The 21822-nt window shown below is 44.8% G+C and overlaps 1 protein-coding gene across 2 annotated transcripts in view; it reads right to left on the reverse strand.

The window, feature by feature from the left end:
* Positions 1-1941: 1941 nt before the first annotated feature.
* Positions 1942-21822, reverse strand: part of LOC135389101 (multiple C2 and transmembrane domain-containing protein 1-like) — an 84055-nt gene continuing 64174 nt past the window's right edge. For both annotated transcript variants that reach the window (XM_064619074.1, XM_064619075.1), the window contains exons 7-21: positions 14847-15038; positions 12197-12327; positions 10000-10186; positions 9330-9384; positions 9124-9265; positions 8928-9030; positions 8751-8852; positions 7299-7373; positions 7048-7167; positions 6409-6537; positions 6303-6353; positions 4513-4619; positions 4346-4455; positions 3849-3946; positions 1942-3736 (exon numbers count right to left, since the gene is read on the reverse strand). In XM_064619074.1, coding sequence (XP_064475144.1) covers positions 3659-3736; positions 3849-3946; positions 4346-4455; positions 4513-4619; positions 6303-6353; positions 6409-6537; positions 7048-7167; positions 7299-7373; positions 8751-8852; positions 8928-9030; positions 9124-9265; positions 9330-9384; positions 10000-10186; positions 12197-12327; positions 14847-15038 — 1680 coding nt within the window. In that variant the 3' untranslated portion in view covers positions 1942-3658. The remainder of the gene's footprint in view (positions 3737-3848; positions 3947-4345; positions 4456-4512; positions 4620-6302; positions 6354-6408; positions 6538-7047; positions 7168-7298; positions 7374-8750; positions 8853-8927; positions 9031-9123; positions 9266-9329; positions 9385-9999; positions 10187-12196; positions 12328-14846; positions 15039-21822) is intronic.

Consider the following 21822-nt stretch of genomic DNA (forward strand, 5'->3'; position numbering starts at 1 on the left):
CAAATTTCAATTCTTGTAACTTTTCACTACGCACTTCATTGATGTCTTACTTCAAAACGTCAATATTGTTCAATCGTTCGACGTCCCGTTTATCGATGTCACGATTTCAGTCACTGCGCTGTTCGTCACATCGAATATTCGTTTTCTTTATCGGAATCGATTCGGTACTCAGGCTTTGCCGATTTCGCGGGTATCTCGGCAGGTAAAAGTTGCCCCGTCAAATTGCGCTGTTAAGATTTCACATTCAAGAAATTATTTTCGGAACTACGAGCCGTATCTAACAAGGACCCGACTGTCAACTTTAAGAATAAATAAAAGGACACCGAAAGACAATAGCAAATCACGTGAACAAGCGTACTTTGATTATCACACACATTGTCTCGAAGAGTAGTGATTCTAAACCATGCAGATAGGACGCACAATGTACGCTGAAGAATCTCGTAGCTTTTTTTTTTCTTTTTCGTCCCAATCTCCCTGCGGAATGTGGTCAACAGACAGCAGCGCTTACTTGGATGCGTTTCTTCTTCTGTTCGTAAGAAGAAGTGCAGCTCTAGCAATTTCAAATCACTCCGAGGCAACTCCTACTTCATATTTTAAAAATTGCAATGTGTATTGTGATGCTCCAAACTCCCTTCCTCATCGAAAAGTGGAGAGGAACCTCAACAGGATAGAAAGAAACCATGCATCCTTGTTCGCAAATCAGACCGAGTCAAGTGCATGTTACGATGCGTATAGCTTTCACTTCATTACAGGCGCCTCGACAACACATTAAAGGCAAAGTAGAGTCATTCACTCTAATTGTCCAGTAGACTGCACCGTCGCAGATGCGTTTTTTTATAATTATTATTTTATCGTGCATTTTAAGTATTCTAATATTCGCAACGTGGGACCGCGGGGCGCTCAAGCTGTTCAATACTTACAGTTCCAAACGGAAACCGTTTGCTACACACAGACCTGATACAGGTCTGCAGAAGATAGGGCTGAATGGAGTCCGTCCGTGGACAACCTAGGTTTCGTAATAATTTCACTTTTTCCGAGTGAACCCATTTTGAGGATGCGTAAAGAACACAGCGCCGCCTTAAAGATCTCGTATTCTGTTTCGGTAATTGGACAATTACTCGTTGGTTATCTCCTAGATGGAATTAGTAAACGAGGAATGATGACGGCGATGAGCAAACCATTTTTCTTTCTGCGATGTGTGATGACTGATGATAAAATATCCACTGAAACCGACGTCAACGAAAATTATTTCTATTTAAGACCACTTGGTACAGAATGCATTACCTGAAATGTTGTCCAAAGAAGAAGAATTCTAACTGCATCACAGGGAATATTAAAAACGTTCCGCAACCGACTGCAGGGAACGCACATGATTGTCCGTTCTTCGCTCGCGCTTTTGACAGCCTACTATGATTCGCTCCACATTAGACAGGACGTCCAGAGACGAACAATGCACCGCGATACGAGGCATTATGTGACCGTCGAGCGTGAAAACAACTGTATTTCTGGCACTTGGCAAGTGAGGACACAGAACAGAAGCAGGTCGTTCTGTTGGGATCTTCCTACAGTATATAACGTGTGTTCGCGGTCATAATGTTTGGCACATCGCCACATCACGCAGCCAGTCCTCTTTATCCAATCAGACCCCCTTATAACTTTACCTATTCTATTTATAGTCATCTAATACTGTCCATTTTCGTAATCATCCTCTGTAGCATCCATATAGCACGCCTTATACACACGCTGTCTCTTCAGCGGTGTTGGTCTATAGGCCTCTCTCTCATAATCGCCGGAACTTGCTTACACTGGAACGGTATAAGTATTGTATCGTATAAAGGAACAAATATTGCAGCTTGAAACGAAGAAACATGCAAATCACGACAGCTTGGATCACAACCTGTGAGGATTGACGTCGCGTAACAAATCAGGAACTTTTTCCCCCCTCTCTCCTAAGAGCAGAGAAGCAAACATATTAAGACCAAACATCGAGACCATACACCGAGACATATAGAAGCATATCTGTACAACGGAAGTCATATTGCTCTGCAACTGCACAACTGAGTCAGCATGATATGGACACTCTTCCACCTTCTGCGCACTTTCATCGAGGGTTGCGTACGTTTTTATACGTCTTACGTGTCCTTCCAACTATAGAAGGTGTTGCAACATGTAATGGTGACGCGTAAAAGCATTAAACCAGACCGTAACTTTATCGAAATGGGCTTAAAAATTAGCGTTCAATGCGAAAGGTGGTCGACACAGCCCCCCTTCCCGTTCAACCACGTGTTGACATCTTTCTCGTGTCTCGCGCTGTTCCGCAAGCATCCCTTACCGCTGTGTTTCCCAAACTCTGCTACCCTGCGATCCCTCCGGCTTTACGTGATGCCTTCCGATTTCAGTGCACGAACCGTAACTTAATATTGACGCTGAAACTTAATTTGACAGATACGGAGGAAGAAAGAATCATTCTTGCACGTGTCGTACTTAGCGAGATGCAAGCCCTCGAACGCACTCCCGAGCAAGGCGCTGACGTCACAGATCTCCGAGTCGCGTCCGTTCCTATTGGAAGCCGTAAGCGCGTGCCTTCTCGTGCACCGCCTCACTGGCGACGGTTGGGTCTGTGATGTCAGAGCCGCATGAGTTTCGGTTTCGTTTTCTCAGTCTTCGCTGTGAAACTTTCAACGCAGGTTCACATCGGTACGAAGCACCGTTTTTTTTTTCCTTTATCTGGAATAGCCTTGAATGACCTGTCGCAACCCCTTTAATATAGCCAGAGTGAATGAGCTTGGCTACAAGCCATCGAAAATAAAAAATTAAAAATGGAAACAACAACAACGCACTGCTGCAGGAATGGCTGTTCCTGTTCAATAAAGTGAGCTTGTTTGTTAGACCTCCGGATCCGTTACCATGAGTTTTTTTGTCACCCAGAATAGTGGGCATAGAGTACGGTCTATGGACATAATTTGCTGTAACTTTTTTTTTCACGTTACCGAGCCGTCTGGCGACCATCCGCTGAATCTATCACCACAGTTTGGGAAGCACTGCCCTATACCGGTTGTGTCGCCTACTAAAACAGTAACTCGCCAGCGATCGTGGTAGCTATCAGCGGACTGTCATAGACGACAGCCTTCGTGTTCTGCCAGAGACAGCCTCGGCGCCGGCTTCTCGCAACTCGGCTGTCGGTAAGGGATACCAGCGGAGCTCGAGATTTCAGACAAGGGTGTCGCAAGCAGTACGTTGCACAGCCGGAGCACACACAAGATCCTTCTATTTCTTTCTCGTTAGACGCACTGAGCACGCGCTGCCAGGAGGACTGTAGCTAACAGAGGCTGACCTGGACCGGCACCAGGCCACAAATGTAGGCAGGATATTGGCTCGAGGGTGTCTAACCCAACTTCCGCTCAAAGTTGTGCATGGACGTTCGCAATCGCAAAGTTTTGAAGCGACCCAACCGGCAGGTCATAGCATTCGCGCCATCTGAGAACCCAAGGACGACCGTTGGTGCAAGGAATAAAGAACATGAGGAAAAAAAAAAACCTAGAGTTCCATTGGCCAGGAGAGCGGAACTCAGAGGAGGAGAGCACCCTCGTGCATTCCATCGTCACTTGGAGCCAAGTCTGGCCACCCGTTTGTCCAACAGGCGCGACAACTGGTTGGATCAGCTCGTCTTCTTCTTCTTCCTCTTCTCCGCTTCGAGCGGCGGACTAACGTTCGGTCGGAGCTCCCGGTGCATCGTCTAGCGTGGAGAAGCACAATTTATGTCGCATATCATATGTGGCATATCGACTGGTCGATGCAATTCCTAAAAAAGAAAGCATCAAATTGCGCTGACATTTTTTTTCCCTTACCCTCTCCTCGTTATCAGGCACTCGACTAAGGAAGTCCATAACTTCGTTGTTTGGAATGATGTCGGGGCTTCTTAACTTCTTCGTGAATTTGTTTATACCTGTAGAGAAGTAAACAGGTGGGAAACATTTTGTTTTTCGCTTTGGGAAGCAATACGAGAAAACACACGTGCCACGATTGCCGAGACCTCAAAGAGGCCACTGTCACCGTTCCAACGACACGGCAGAAGAGAGGCATGTCGCCCGGGAAGCCTATTTTCCCAGAGTTCAATCAAGACGTCACGGTTGTCACGGAAACGCAAAAAAAAAAAAAAAAAAAATCTCATCATGCAGGACTGTATCGCCACGATGGGATTATCGCGAGAACACAAAACGAATCGCATCGCGTATGAAGGCCATACCAGTCGGCGTAAATTGAATGGAAGCGTACTGAATATCGCGTCACGCGGGAAATCACGTGATCGATATATCATTGCACTTGTGAGGGTCAAACTACTCACCCCAGGCCATTATGACGTAACGGATGGGAACGAAGTACAAGATGAAGGTGGCTATAATTAAGACGAGGATGGCAAGCCAAGTCAGGAATGATACGCTGAAGTTAAACGTGCTGGAAAAAAAGAAGATACGCGTCAGAGATTTTACACCGAAAAAGTGGGGTCCTCACTTGTTTATTCTTTCTCCGAGAGATGCCACTTCACCGAGGACGTTTTGTACCGTCGCTGTGGCTTCCTGGACCGCTTGTAACCTCTCTTTGAGGCTCCTCTTTTCTTCCTAAACAATTCACGGTGAGATAGAGTCAATTATTATCGTAAACACAACGAGACTCGAGGAAAAATATTCGTATTACGGCAGTATCCACCAAATCGCTAATGGCATGTGGCAGTTGAATCACTGGGTCCAAAAACTACTTATGATTATAGAGCGTGGAGTTTCATGCATTTTTTTCTCGGTATGATTTCGTATCCGGACGATGAAGAAACACTTTTCGTTCCATCGTGCTTATAAATGCATGTTTCTTTGTTTTTGTTTTTTACATTATGTCATATTCAGCATGAAAATGCACGCATAGTGCATATTTTGTCATATTTCCAGGTGACTATAAGTGCGAGAGCTTTCTTCTTCTTCTTTTTAATTAAGCTTTTGCTGGCTTCGGGAAGGTTTTGAGTCCTCTTTCGCGAGAATTTCGTTCAGAATACACTTTTTTCGATATTTCTGTGAGCATATATACAGGGTGTCCCAGAAAACGTGTCATTGAATTATAATAAAAAAACTACACCACCTAGAGTCATGCGGTCAATGGCATTTGTTCTTACTGGGTTTTTGCCACCTCCTCATGTGAATGTCGTGTAAGGTAAGTTTAATTATGTAAATTTTTGCGAGCTTAAGTCGGAAATTTGCCTAGTAAAGGTCACTTTTTTACCCCACCAATGTGAAGAGCGTGTCTAATTTAGTCAAATTAATGATAATTGACAGGGATATCGAGGAGCTATCCCATCGGAAAAAATAGCCGAACGTCATGCTCTACGGAGGTCGTACAGAATAGCGCACGATGAATTTTTCAGCGCAATCTTTGTCAGTCCGACGAAAGGAGGTTCGAAACCCAGCCCTCCCCGACATCGCAGAAAGAGATAAAACAGGCACGGCTTATCACGTCCGACTTTCGCTGGGATAATGCTTTCCCTCTCCCAATTTTAGGAACTGTTACTTTTTCTTCTATCACTCTGTGGGCTGGCTTCGGAACCTCCTTTCGTCGCACTGAGAGCGATTGCGCTCAAAAAGTCATCGCGCGCTATGGTCCGGTGCTCCGAAAAGCATGCTATTCGGCTATTTTTTCCGATGGGATAGCTCGTGAATATCACTGTGAATTATCATGAATTTGAGTGAATTCGGTACGCTCTTCATATTGGTGGGGTAAAAAAGTGACATTTACTTGGCAAATTTCCGAGTTGAGTTCGCAAATATTTACATAATTAAACTTGGAGTACATGCCATTCACATTAGGACGTGGCAAAAACCTAATAATAACAGATGCTCTTTACCGCATGATTCTAGGTGGCGTAGTTTTTTTATTATAATTCAATGACACGTTTTCTGGGACACCCTGTATAAAAAAAAGCAGGTACAAGGAAAATCTATCAACCGGGTGAGAGAAATTCTCCAGTTCGGGAACTGCGGATATTTCCTACAGAAAACTGTTCTTGTAGAAAAAACAATCGCGTACTCGAAAAATTATTTCATCGCACAAGATAAAGTAAGCGAACAAAACGTGGGCGTCCAAGACGACATCTCAGAGTCTCACGTTTGTGCGTTTGAAATCTGCGATTCACGGCGGCGGACGACACGACGCGTCACATGGCGAAGAAGGCAGAGGGCAAAGAGGCTGTATGACGTCAATATTCCTCAGCCGAGTGAGGTATGCAGCAAAGTGAGTAGTAGAGGTGACGTCTGACGTACCGTCTTTGAGTCCTTTTCATCCTCATCGTCATCGTCGTCATCTTCATACATCTACGATGAAGTTTAGACTTTAGTAGCGTTTTATTTCAAAGTGGATATTACTTACCTCTTCCTCTTCCCTTCCGACCGCCTGAATGCCTGCTACCGTGAGCACGAGGAAGTTCTTGAGGAAAACCAAGAGCAGGGTAAGCGGAAGCATGTACAGCTCGGCCGTGTACGTGACCACCAAAAATGCCTGCGAACACCAATGGGATACTGAAAGGGGCGTTTAAAGACGCGTGAAGCCGTCGCATGATTCTCGACGCGCGCGCCACCAAGCGTGCGGCGCAAAGCAGCATGGGAACTTTGAGCGACACTGCTCCGTCGTCTGCTTCGGTTGTGGTTTACTGGGCTTACCACGGCTGACGCTGCTGCTGCTGCTGCGAACACCGGGAGTGTTTTTGTTCTTCTTCTACCTCCGCCTCTGGCCGTCTCGTAATGCTATAAGGCGCTATAAGTTCCCATGAGCCCTTGCGTGCCACAGGTGGCGCTTGCTTTTGTAAAAAGGTAACGAATCGTAATCCGTGACTTGGACGTGTCCACGCGGCGAATGTCGGAAGCTGTTGGTGGAAGTAACCAGAGAGAATTGGCAATGAACTTCGAGTATAGATCGTGGGCTGCAAATTTTAAACGTCATAACGAATCATGCGATGGCGGTCTGGAGGCTCTGGTTTCGGGATGGGGCTATACTTAGAATGATGCTCACAGCAAAAGCTAGAAGCGACCTTGGCACAGATTCCCAGAGGAAGCAACTGTTGAGGAATTTCCCTAGATCGAAGACGCACACTACTATGTTCTTGACACGGGTAACGTTGCGCATAAAAACCTAAAAACAAAATAATGTAGTTACGAACGCATTTCTTCGATTTCCATTGCATAGAGAAACTCGCACTGGTTATTTCTGAGAAAATTATAGTTGCAAAGGTAGATCGTATATGTTAGCTTCATCGAACTTACTGCTCGTTTGAATTTTGGATCCATTTGCATGAACTTCAATTCCTTGGGGTTGAATGTCTTGACGCAGGCCTTAAGCTGCCGTTGAAGAATGAGAGAGAGAGAGAGAGAGAAAAAAAAACAACGTCACATCCACGTCCTGGCCACGTATTGCCACGTATTGCTTCCCAACACAGGTTAAAACATCAATACACTTTCACACAACAGGAACTCAACAGAATTCCACATTCAGATTCAACATATCACAGTTCATGGATCCGAATTGGGCGCATATGATGATAATAGAAAGGGCATGATGGACCAGTGGCCAGTCTATTGTCAGTCTATAGAAAGTCAATAGACAGGCAATGGCAGATGATCTTTCTTTTCTATAGCAGGTTGTCTATAGACTGTTAGTGCCAACCTCCCATTGACAGGCCAAAGAAAGGATAAACGGTAGTCCAAAAAATGTCTATAGACTTGAAACAGACAGGCTATATATTCAATAGACACTTTGTCTATAGACATGCTATAGGTTGGCCATATTTTTTTTCATAAGGGCCAGCACAGCTAAGCTGGGATTTGATAAGTTCCTTTATCGTATCGTTTTCGTAGAGTTCTTGCAATATACTAAAACTGTATCAGCTGCGTTTGCACGATTGCGACAAAAGCGTATCCCATTGACTTATCGCAACAAATCCTCTCCGACAGAGCAACACCAACCAATCAACCGGTCGTGATAGGTGCGATAACTCGATGCGATACGTTTCTGTCGCATTCGTGTATAACCGTGGCTACACTCTTAAAAATGAACTTCACCGCATAGCACGCTGCTAGCCAACCAGTATCTCGAATGATATCGTTATCTGCCCTGATTTGTGGAAAACTGGAGGCGTACGCCTTTTCTGTGACACTTATGCTGTTCATAATTGTCACAGAAAAGGCGTACGCCTCCAGTTTTCCACAAATCAGGGCAGGTAACGATATCATTCGAGATACTGGTTGGCTAGCAGCGTGCTATGCGGTGAATTTCATTTTTAAGAGTGTAGCACTGAAAGTTGAAGTGCATGACTGCCGGCCACCGCCCACACATGGTATAGGTATCTTATCATTCACCCCCGTATCAACCCCCACTTCACCCCATTTACCCTCCACTCCCTCACACTCGCCCTCTCAGTACGTTGTGCTGCCTGGGAGGAGACGTCCTTGACACGCAAAAAAATAATATTTTCTAGTAGACTATGTTCACACTCGTCACTATAGATTAGATTAGGCAGGTGTCACTTTTGATATTGTGACGTGCGTCTTGCTAGCATACTAAACGTTTCCGCGACTGCTTCGAGGATGACAATGCACAGTATTTTGTTGATGACCACTGTCCCTGCAGAAGTTAGAAACCCGTAGGCAAAGGAAAAAAGCTTTCCTAATATTACAGTCAGCGCTCGTATGTCAGAATCTTACGTTAAAGGTACTTACAGGATTGTAGACGACTTCCATTTCTAATAATATCTGACCCTTGGCTCTGGCTTTGAGCTTTCGGTCTTTCAAGGCGTACCATTTCTTTTCGCCATTCTTTATCTGTGTATGACCAAGGAAGAGAACAAATGTGTCCGATACTCGACCATGTCATATACACTCACTCAGGGTACTCACTTTGATGAGTGGAATAGCGAGCTTGCCCAGAAATTCGAATTTCTTGTCCCGGTCTTCGTCGTACACGGTCAGCTCCAGAACGGAATGAATGTCTTTTACTTTGCTGCATCGACAAAAATGATGACGAAAATAACGAGGGCGAGTTCAGGTTCTGACTTGTTCCGGGTAAAACCGGCCCAGTGAACCGATTACTCACAATGTAAATATTTTGTTCCATTCGGGACACAGGGTCTTGTACTCAGTGTGCGTTTGAAGTCGAGAATTGACCAGTTCCAATACACAGAAGGGATCGCTCTTGCCACCAATGTCTGCGGACGCTAATCCTTGAGCCTTGAACACTGCATTAACGGCGCATTTTTTTATGGACATTCTCCGCAGGACCATCGTAAAAGGCGATTTTACCTTTTACTATTAAATGTCCTACATCGTCCCAGTCCGTGAAGCTACGCAGGAGTCCCTAAAAAGGAACGAGTCCTCGTCAGGGAAGAAAGCTGTTCCCGCGAAACTCAAACCCAACTTGAAGGGACATCGTTGGTCGTTATATACTGTCAAACCCCTTTACAACGAAACTCAGGGGACAGCAAAAAAAAAAAAAAAATCGCAGTAAAGGTATTTTCGTTAAAAAGGATGTCCATTATTGGACCTATAGGCTCCAGCGGGACCGCAAAAAAAATTTGCTGTAGTGGTATGTTCATTAAAAAGGTGTTCGCTATAAAGGAGTTTGACTGTAGTAGGTTTTATTTAACGGGAAATTGGGTTTCTATCTTTACTTGTGTAGTTATGCCTTCCTTTATAAAAGAAAGATCGAAACCGCGATCGCTCAATGACTCGCATAACAGAAAACATCCCCATGTACAGAAGTAAGCAAAATTAAACGGCAGACACAAAAATAATGCACGAAGCACGTAACTGACACCGGACATTTTCTGACGTTTCACACATTATTGGTTACACAATTCACACGTCACTCGTCTAATTTCTCGCATGTAATGGGGGTAGGGAATTGCAGCCCTTGTCATCGTGTATGAATCAGAAGAAAGAAGCTTAGATAATGAAAGCGTCTCTTACTCACGTATCTGGCCATGATGGCTCTCTTCTTGACGAGACTCGGTTCGTGCGTTCCCAAGTCCGACACGGAGCTTGTGCCCTGAGTGCCACTCACTGTGATGAGCAGAAACAGGGAACCCGCTCCGTCTTCTAAGGGTTGCCGTATCGAGTGCGTCTGTTCGGGTTCCAATCCCTCGATGTCGATCGCGCATCTGTTCATAACACAACAACAACAACTTTATTTGGAGATGATGAATGAGGAGTTTCATCGCCAGGGGCGGTACTCTGCTCCATGGTACTGGCGGTGATGCGGGGAAAGAAATTATGAGCCCCTTCGTAATAAGGATCGAAGCCCTAACACAGCCCTAATTGAACGGGTCCAATAATCATCTATAGTCCAATATAATCTTGTTTTAGCTCTCGGAACACTCTGAATTTGGTATTGAATGCAAAATATTGTCTCTATAGTTTAGGTTTAGTTTAGTTTATTTTATTCACGAAAAAAAAAAAAAATGGAAGGGAGCAAAAAAGCCACAGATAGTGACTTGACTTGACGATAGACCAAAAACTAATGACGTCTTATCTATTGGTAAAGTGGACATCACATTCTCTATGTAGTGTGTACTCTATGTTATCACCGCGACGCAACTGTGGCAGTGAATGTGTGCGGAGAGATTGTTAGTCCGCATCACGGGCCGACTTGAGGGGACAACTATCTGCCTGGGTTAGAAGACCGAGGAAAAACAGCGCACTCAGCGCTTGTATTCGACCCTACAATGTACCAGTCTTTGAACTTCCATCTTTACTACAAATCAGTCTTTAGCTATGACAAAAAGCATCTAAATTGAAAATAAGCCGATAACCACATATTTCGAAGACATACGATAATAGCATCCGCATCATATCGGCTCTGCGTCACGTATTTCTCATATACGAGGGCGTGCCGAAAAAAACGCACAAAAAGCGAGACGAAGAAGAAGAAAATTGAGGCGCGCTGACGCCAGGACTCAGGTCATATGTCTTGTTCAACAGTATGACATTTTCGAAGGTTGAAATTCGGACTGTCATGAAGGTAGTGTTCATGCAGAATAAAACTCCGAGGGAAAGCCATGAGTGCATGTCGCGAGTTCCCATCGTACTCAACCGTGAAGAAGTGGTACGCCTGCCAACTTTCAGCGTGGGGTATTTGACACCGAAGACTCCGGAAGACCAGGAAGACCTCCAACGGTGTCAACACCCTGAAGCTGTTGATTGTGTCCATGACATCATTTTGGCAGATCGGCGAATCTCGGCTAAAACAATTGCGGAGACCTTAGGCATATCTAGAGAACGCATTGGGTTTGTAAACCACGAAGAGCTGGGTATATGCGGAAGCTGTCAGCCAAGTGTGCAGAAATGTTTGAATGCCGACAGGGGCGGATTTTTCTGAGGAGGGGCTAGCCACGGACAGCATGCTAGATACGCGATCTAGGGTCAATTAAGCACTATGTGAAGACAGAAATTGAGGAGGGGGTCATGACATCCAGACCCCCCCCCCCCTCTCTGAGAGGGGGCTTTGAAAGAAAAACGGCGCGGGAAGCTAAGGAAGGGCGCTCTCCATTTGCAGAACACTGCACTCTAAAAAAAAACGGAACTTCACCGCATAGCACGCTGTGCGCCAACCATTGCCACGAATGATAGGATTATCGCTTCTGATTCGAGGAGAGTGAGGGGGCGTACGCCTTTTTGTGTATATATGATAATTGACACAAAAAGGCGTACACCTTCCTCCTCCTCGAATCAGAGGCGATAATCCTATCATTCGTGGCAACGGTTGGCGCAGAGCGTGCTGTGCGGTGAAGTTCAGTTTTTAGAGTGAACTCGCAAAATCTTGCCCCATCGGATTATTTTTTGTTTCTAGATAAAAAAAAAAACGTTTGAAAGGAAAGAGATTCTCGGAGGACTCGTAGCCGAACCATATTTCGGAAAGCGGACGACGGATTTCGTTTTTCAAGGGTTACGATGGTTCAACGATGTGCGAGGTGCGTTGAACATCGATGTGAATGAATATGTCGAATTCTCATAAAGGTTTATGACTCTAGGCCGCTTTCTTCCTTGTCGGGTGAAGAACGTTTCAGCACCCCCTCGTACATTGCATTTAGAATAAAGTAAATGCACTGTACACGCTGAGGACCGAACGAATCAAATCAACTATACAAACATCAAGTGACATAGAAACTTACCTTCCCATGAAATCTCCCTTGCCACTAAAGTCCTTGTCCCAAACTGTGATCTCCAGGGTTTTTGGCTGGTCCGGATACGAGTGCAGGTCAAACTGCTCCAGCCAGTGAGGGTTCAGGGTCTTGGTGGCCGTCTACTTTGGAAAGAACACACCATTCAGGTTTCGCCTGCATATTTTTTTCTGTGCTTTTTTTTTTTCGGTAACCCTTTCGAGTGACACAGGGATAGGACAACGCGCAAAGAGAACACCCGGTATTTATCCCTTGTGACAGGTTGCTGAGAAGCAGGGCAGACAATCTATGTGGAGGGTTTTTACTCGATAATCACCGAACAGATATTAGTCTCTGTTACCCCAGATTACCCACGGGAAAAACTCCAAAAAACAGCATACCATTCTAGAATCGCTCCCTGATACCCCCAACACTAGAGAGCTTTAGGAAATGTACAAGTTTCACGATAACCTTTCCGAAAACATGATAAGCCAATTGCCTGATTCCTTTGGAGTGGGCGACATCACGTTGCTGATATCTGATTGACTGACAGCGATACAAAATCGGAATCGGGGGGCGCTTACGATTTTCTGAAACTCCATGTTGCCGCTGTACAATACTAAAACCTTTTATTTTAACCCGACAACACCCTATAAAGTACACGGAAGAATTCTACGAAAACGATACGACAAAGGAAGTCATCAAGTCCAAGCTTGACAATGTGACGTCACTAGCTCCAAAGAAAGAGGCCTGTTCCGACATATAGCCGCGTGCTAATATAGCGTTACAAAACAGCGCGCAAAAACAGCGCTCACTGTTATCGGACGGTCCACACTTGCAATGCGGCGCTAGTGCTATAATTTAGCGGAAGTTCGGTGGTCGTTTCCGGTCTTTCCGATCATGGCGCCTCCGGAGTTCAACAGCATGCGGACGAACAAGTTCAATCGACTGACTGAACGAAAAATTAGCGGACATTTTGGATGACAAACTCGCCGGTTCGAATGCGGTCGCCGTGCCGTGAAGTGTGGAAGCAAAACAACTCCACAACTTTCGCTACGTCATCGCTGGATGGCCTCCTCATTGGCCAACGCGAATGTGTAGTGCTAATATTGGCGCTGCGGCACAGTTCCATTAGAAGTCGGCCCAGGACGCACGTGCCCCCCGGGCCTCAGTCGTGACGTAGCCCACCTCTGTGAGGACGACAACGGCGAGCCCTTTCACTAACACCACACTCTAAATACAGAACTTCACCGCATGGCACGCTGTGCTCCAACCATTGCCAAGAATGATAGGGTTATCGCTTCTGATTCGAAGAGAGAGGGGGCGTACGCCTTTTTGTGACAATTATCATGTATCCAAATTGCCACAAAAAGGCGCACGCCCCCTCTCTCTTCGAATCAGAAGCGATAACCCTATCATTCTTCGCAGTGGTGGGCGCACAGCGTGCTATGCGGTGAAGTTCTGTTTTTTAGAGTGTAGGGCTATAGTATTGCAAATCGCTATATGTCGGAACAGGCCTATAGGCTTATCGTTATAGGGTTCTGCGTTTTCGGCTTTTATTTTTGGGCGGATTCGGCGTATGTTTTTCAGTGTTTATTGATTTTCACGAAATCGGCATTTTTCGACGTTTTTCCTGGCTTGTACATGGTATACCCGGCAGTTATATCGGCGAATAGAAATCACAATGTACTAATATTTCCACACGACGCTCATTCAACATGGTGTTGTTAGCTGTGGTGGCGTTTTACGGCTAACGAAAAAGTACACGGACATTTAAAAAAAAAAGTCAAATTGGGAGTAGATTTACAAATTTACATTTTTCACGACCATCGTATTTCTGTATGGTTTTCTGATCTGCATCAACAACTTGCTGGGCACGTGCAGCAATTTATCTCTGTCGTGTCCTTGGAGGTCTGTGTTATCCGTGCAGTGTCCCTGTATATTCGGTGTTTTTCGATTAAAACCGAGCGAGGGAAAATTTATCCGGCGTATGTTTTTCGGTGTCTTTCGATTAAAACCGAAAACGCGGAACCCTGATTTCGGAACTGTTATCTTGAACACCTTCCTGTATACTAAAGCACGCTATTTTATTTACTGATTTCGGAGTCGAGTCTGGAAGCCGACTATGTAGTATACCGTAATCCAAACAAATTATGAACAATGACAAAATGAGGCATATATAGTTGGAATACGATATCAGGAGCAAAAAGGGTGTAACACACCTGCTGGCCGGCATCAGCCCCATCTCATCATCGTATCTCTATGTGTGTGTGTGTGTGGTGTAACACGCCCGGGTGTGTCCTTTTTCTCGCCGGGCCTCGGAGCCTTCGTTAGCCCGTCTAAATAATGGACGCTTCAACCTGCTTGGGTGCTGGCATCACCAAGTGCCTTCGATGTGTGCACTCGTGTAATTTTTCCAATCAGTTAATCGTACTAAGGGTATCTTATAAGGACATAATCTCTCAATTTATTTATCCTCTATTCTGGTCTGGCTTTTTAAGAGGTCTGTCGTCCATGCTGTCCATGTAGGTTTTTCCCTTACTACGAGTATTCGTATTGGCCAGTCCTGATTACATCGGGGCTAACAACGCCCCAATACCGTGCAACCTATATAGTCTGTAACCCACACAGAGATGTACGTGAAGAGGAGTGTTGGAAGCACCTTGCTCTTGTACTTTTCCGTTCCGAGCTTGAATCGCACGTAGGGATCGCTGTATCCGTTCTCGTCCATGGGCAGCAAGTTACGTCCTTCTACCAGGACGATGTTGATGACGCTGTCCCAGACCTGGGTCTTCACTTTCTTCGCTCCCACGGAGTCCCCGGAGGCTCCCAGTCGAAGACTTTTGCTGAAATACTGCATTCGGACGCTAAGTATCAAGCGCGGCGCGCTATACGAGAGAATGCAAATGGTCACGGTTCAATTTAAAAGAAAGGAAAACTACACAAATCTATACACTTTGAAACGGAATAGATGAAAACATCATCACAAAACGTGGCACCAAAAGCAACAGTGCAGGAGAATCCACGTGCGAAATCTCAATGCACAAAAAACAAAGAAGATCGCAAAGTGTCTGAATAACGCGTCCTGGAGTAGCCAGTCCCGAGTGGCTCGAGACTAACATCTCCATTTTTCCTTTTACAAATCAATCAATTTAAAAGAGGGCGAAATATTTATTATTAAAGTTGAAAAGGGTGTATTTGTTGTTATGCTACCTCTTCCTCTTGCGCTCTTCGTGTCACCGTGTACCAACTTTCGACCAGTAGGCAAGGCTACTGTCACAACCTCTTTATGGCGGTATTGCTGTATATGATAGTACTCCTGCACTCTTAAAAAAAGGGTGTACTTTAACTCCGTTTTCTTGCCACATACATCACTCCCTTTTGAAGAGTACAATTACTCCCAAAAAGGAGTCTCATCACTCCCACGAGGGAGTAACATTACTCCCTGTCTGAGAGTAATATTACTCTCCAGTAGGGAGTTAAAGCGTAACCCCACTCCGTAAAGGGAGTGAGGAGACTCCTTTTTTGAGAGTAATTGTATTCTCCAAAAGGGAGTCATATATGTGACAAGGAAAGGAGTTAAAGTACACCCCTTTTTTAGGGAGTGTGTTCGGATTTTGGAGACTGACGGCAAGTGTCGTCTCTGGACGTCTTCCGAAGTCTTTGCGCTCTTTTTGCTTCATTTTATTTCAGCTTCACTCTTAAAAAAGAGTGTACTTTAACTCCTTTCTTTGTCACGTATATCACTCCCCCTTTGAAGAGTACGTTTACTCTCAAAAAGAGTTTTTTCCTCACTCCCTTCACACTCTCTGAAGAGTCTGAAGGGAGTGAGGGGACTCTTTTTTAAGAGTAAACGTACTCTCCAAAAAGGGAGTGATATGTGTGGCGAGGAAAGGAGTTAAAGTACATCCTTTTTTTTAAAGATTGTACGCGCGAACGAAAAAAAAAGAAAAAGAGGGGGGGGGGGTGCGGCTAACGTTCAGCAATGATCGGAGTATACAGCGCACGATTACCTAGAAATACCGTACAAAAATTCAATCGTTGTATTTTGGGATTATATATTTTTAAATCTACAACGTTGAAACGTTCATAACGCGTGACACATACGAATCCACGACTTGGGACGTACTTAGTCGGAACATAACGTCGTCATTTCTTCCATCCGTGTAACAGATGTTCAAGGCGCACAGATTGGACTCAGCCGCTGTAGAACGTCACTGCGAAACCGAGCGAATCGAAATAAGAAAGCGTCGAGCTGCCGAGAACGAGGAATGCGACACTTCGTACTTCCTGAGTACGTATTTTAATTATTTCCCGTCAAAGGCTTAGCACGCGGCCGACAATCTTTCACATTTCGACATGTTTAATCCGCGAGGTGTTTCCTTATAGTTCATTATTTGAGTTCCTGCACCATTCAGAATGATATTGATCCTATATTTTCCTGGGCCAGGAGAGCTTCAGCCCGAGCGCCCTCTTAAAAAAAGAACAGTCCCCTCCAAAAGAAGAGCAGTCTCTGTTCGAAATATCGGCGGCTCGATTTTAAAGGCTCTTCCATCAAACTCTTATCGCAAAAATAATTTATGTGTGTAGCATACGTTACGAAAATAAACTTTTGTACAGTATGACATGTATGCGCTATTAACGTACCCTTGTTACAGATAAAACGGTGCTGTACGGAAGTCGTGATCAACAGCCACACTTAGAGGAAGAAGAAGAAGAAAGGCTCACTATTACTTTCTGGCCTTTGTGGCTAAAGAAGAAGAAGAATCACGACCTAGACGAATTACTTTGTGGTACTTTGTGGTGCGCATTGGCAACACTTATCGCTCTTTAATAACATCTTTCCCAAAGATAAGTAAGTTGATAAGTAAATTTTAAGAAAATATAGAGAAATGAAGTTCCCATGCCATCGTTGATCACAAAGTGAATGACGCATCAGCTAAATCAGCCTCAAGAAGGGTGCTATATTAAATATCCCACAAGCACCTGTTAGCATTTCACCTTCACCCATTTTTCCCTCTTACCCGAGATGGGCAACACATGCGATACCATTCGTCACGGACTTGGAGCCTTATTAAAGGTCCCCCAACAGCTGCAGCTGTCCGCGTGACTCACGGGGTCTTGCCAAGTCTTTGTTTCCGCGTTCAACATGACGCCCAGTATCATATATCATGTTTCAATAATCATCGGGCAGGAAACTGTTGCAAGAAACAGAATAAGACGATAGGCGAAAGGGTTCCGGAAACGATAAAGTTCTGAAACAAAGTTTATAGTGGTTCATAGTGGTTATAGTGGACAGAGCGGCGTTATCCGTATACTCTAGTTATACCCACCCACCCCGCGGGCTTTCGACGCATGAATTGGGTCACATGTGGAATGTGTACGCGTATGATGGAAACTGCTCTCGTCCTAAACGACGTTCTTATAGGTACATAGTGCAACAGCGAGCGGTTAGCGGAATTGCACCGTTAGCGATTTTCGGACGTCTCCACACCCGATGATGACTTATGCATGAAGCTGCCTGTTGGAGGCGCCTGTACTTGGACGACTCATAATGTGCCGTAATTTTATTTATTTATTTATTTAGACGTACTGCCAGCACACACTCGGGGGTCAGGGCAGGAGCGCGGAGATAAAAAGGGGAGGCATAAAGAATATCGAAACACAAGCTTCAGTACGATCCAATTCAGGCAGGCAATACAACCAACGCACACAAATCAATACATTGTTTGACAAGTGATTCGAAACTCTGAACATTGACAGCGTCTGTCGGCAGGGAGTTCCAATCTATAACAGTGTGCGAAAAGAAGTTGTATTTTTGTCCACTTGTACCTTGTATAAACGTTTCGTTTTTGGATGCGGCGAAGTGTGCAACAAGTAACTTGCAGAACTATACCCTCATTATATAGCTAACCTCTAGCGTGCGAGAGACGTCTTTTGAAAACCATGAAGCGCTTAGTGAATGAGTAATGCTCACGTGCTTTCTGTGTTTTTTTCTTCCTTTTTTCCTTTTCTTTCTATCTTTTCGTTCCCTTTCCTTTTTTCGTTCCTTTGTATGAAGGGAATAACAAGTCGGTCTTTGCCTGACTAACCTTTCCTTGCTTTCTTTTTCTCAATAAACATATCCCCCCCCCCTCACGTCACTGCCCGGTACCACACTCTTAAAAATGAACTTCACCGCACAGCACGCTCCTAGCCAACCACTATCTCGAATGATATCGCCATCTGCCCTGATTTGTTCAAAACGGTAGGCGTACGCCTTTTTTGTGACACTTATGCGGTTCATAATTGTCACAAAAATGGCGTACGCCTCCCGTTTTCAGCAAATCAGGGCAGATAACGATATCATTCGAGATGGTGGTTGGCTAGGAGCGTGCTATGCGGTGAAGTTCATTTCTAAGAGTGCAGGTTACGCTCATCCGTCATACTCATCTGATTACATCACGCCTTTGATATAGTCCTGCACATGGTTTATCTAATTATTTTTTCTTCCTCTCTTTTATTTTTTTCTTTAATTGTTTTTCACTGGGTTCCGATAATTTGCATTCTGCGGAGTTCTGTCTTCCTTCAGGGATGTCCATCTTGCGGCCTCCAGGCTATGGCACTTTAGTCGAGAGTCAAGAGCGCCATCTTTCACCGCGAACCTAGTCAATGGAGGACCGTTGAGTTCAAAGCTGTTGTCAAACTCCCCTTTCTGAGAGTCCAACGCGGGTATAGGAAGACAACATCTGAGGTTCTCCCACGTAAAAGGCGTCATTCATCCCCAGCAGTGCAGTTCTTACTGCAGCCCAGAAATGTCTAGCATTCCTGCCGCTCATGAAAACAAAAACATGCTGCGTAATGTCGTCTAAGCTGTTAACTGTTAACTACACCTTCACTGGTAGCGTTTCACACTCTAAAAACAGAACTTCACCGCATAGCACGCAGTGCTCCAACCATTGCCGCGAATGATAGGGTTATCGCTTCTGATTCGAAGAGAGAGGGGGCGTACGCCTTTTTGCGGCAATTTTCATATATCCAAATTGCCACAAAAAGGCGTACGCCCACCTCTCTCTTCGAATCACAAGCGATAACCATATCATTCGCGGCAATGGTTGGCGCACAGCGTGCTATGCGGCGAAGTTCTGTTTTTAGAGTGCAGTGTGCAATCTCAACAAGTTCCTGCTTGCACCTCGTTCCACCCAAGTCGTATAAGTGGTATGTCCACCTGATGATCTCGAGGCTGCGATTTCGTCAGAGGAAGCCAGCAACTTGATGGCACGGTACAAGTTGCATAGATACAATGGTCATCCGCGGGAGACGTTGAATATGGGGAGCCGAGATTTTAGCGGCACTGACCGTCAGAACCCTCAGAACCGTTCTTTAGTAAAGTTTGTGCAGCCTCCCACAGTGTCCAGAGTCGTTTGTACTTGTACTATACGCCACGAGCAATGGGGTGGTGTGTCATCATCACCAAAATAAAGTACGCCGTGGAATGCTACAGTGCACCGTGTGCAACGAAGCAGCTACATATACTCTCGTGCAAGCGATACAACAGAGTCACCCAAGCGTCTCTGCGGAGAGTTACTCGCGTAATGATCTTCCAATTTGCCTAATTAAGAGACAGAAAATACGGTAACTGGAACCATTCCTGACACCCAAGGTTAAATTCGCTGACGAGTCCGGCATAAAGTTATTCCTCGTATTATTTAGTGTCTCTAACTACCACTCTCGAGAAAAGCTCCGTACAAGAAACGCTTGAAGATCCCAAGGCCACGTCTCGGCGTGGCCACGCGTATCCAGTCCCGCGCACGAAGAGTAAAAAATATGATAGCTTCAAGGTTGGTCAGAATTTAACGGGTCCTCGCTTCCTTCGTTCTTCGAAGTTCTTCGAAGAAGAAAAAAAGTGTTTTGTTGGCGATGACGATGATGCGCTTTTATGACGTAAAGAGAAAAAAAACCTCCAGTGGATAAGATGATAGACATCCACGCCGAGACAGAGGAGGAATGACTCGGGTTCAAATCCAACCGCGCTGTCGGAGTGTGAAGAACACACAAGAGTGATCTTGATTTAATTACTTTACACGTGGCTCGGACGAACTGAAACCAGGATGCATTTTTCTTATTCATACCTATGCGGTACGATGGTGATGGTGATGTCACAAAGAAAAGAAGAAAAAAAATAGGGGACCAGTCTGTGGTGTGACCGACACTTTATAGGAATGATTGTTGCGAAATTATACTTCTGAAGTCAATGTAAGTGGTGTTCAAGTTCAACTACATCCGTCGACGCACACTGCAGCACTATTCGATGAAAGCAGTTTCCCGTTTTTTTTTGTGTTTTTTTTTTTTTTCATTTTGTGTCGTTTGCTCATTTACTCCGTGGGAAGGGCACCCTTGTCCTTCGTAACGACAACAACAGATATATTCTGATGATGAAGTGCACTCTTAGAAATGAACTTGCCCGCATAGCACGCTCCTAGCCAGCCATCATCTCGAATGATATCGTTATCTGTCCTGATTCGCTGAAAACGGGAGGCGTACGCCTTTTTTTGTGACACTTATGCTGTTCATAATTGTCACAGAAAAGGCGTTTTCAACAAATCAGGGCAGATAACGACATCATTCGAGATGATGGTTGGCTAAGAGCGTGCTCTGCGGTGAAGTTCATTTTTAAGAGTGTAGATGTAACAGCGCCAGGGCAATTTATCTTGCAGCACTCGAAAGGAACGACTGTATACGATATCCCTTCGCAAAATAACGCGGACATATTTTGCTCTTATAGGCAATACCACTGGCATTACAATGGGGCCCCCACGTGATGGATAACGTTATGATAGTGTATTGTAGTCCCACACTTGCAGAAGCTTTCGAAATTCTGCACCTGTGGAAACATTAACCCCGTTTTCGTATGATTCATAAATATTACTGGAAGCTTTCCAGAATAAACTAAGAATATCCCTCAAATATGCACCAAGCAACAAATTCGAATTCTGATGCAAAGTACAACCTTAACGATGACAACGATAATTCTTAGCTTTACGTCTTGATTTAAAATTTGTTCGTGTCAGAGAGCATGTTTTACGTAATGTTCAGTCGTCCCTCAGTGACTCAAGTGACGGACCGTAGTTCTGCTATGTTCTGTTAGGTAGGCTACACCGTCATTGCCGTTTTGTGATAACACGAATAAAATTACTTCGGTAACACTCTTTGGTATTAATAATACTGTATACGATATATTATTTTTTATTGTATCGCAATTATTTTTTCGCTGTTTTGTAACGCCGCCGCTTGAAGCGGCACAACTGCAGTTAGTATGGTTAAACTCTTCTAAAGCAACACTGCTGTCGTTACCTATATGGTACAACAAACGTTTTCTTTCTTTTTCGTTACTTTCGCGCAGCTGAGATACCCCTGTGCTCGTACACGCAACACAACTTCTACACAGCATAGGACCACTATCTAACTTTCCATATCCTCTAAACCACACAAGCAAAGGAAAGCCGACCGACAACCTTAGTTCCTTCCTGAGATGTACTCGGAAACGCAGGCACTATGCTGGCAACCATAGCAGCGCCCTGAAACAGCCATTTTTTGTCCAATCAGCAACGAAACAGAACGTGCCGACAATTCCCGCGTGTCAGTCGACAACAAAGAGA

This window comes from Ornithodoros turicata, chromosome 3 (assembly GCF_037126465.1).
Source record: "Ornithodoros turicata isolate Travis chromosome 3, ASM3712646v1, whole genome shotgun sequence".
Taxonomy (NCBI): Eukaryota; Metazoa; Arthropoda; class Arachnida; order Ixodida; family Argasidae; genus Ornithodoros; species Ornithodoros turicata.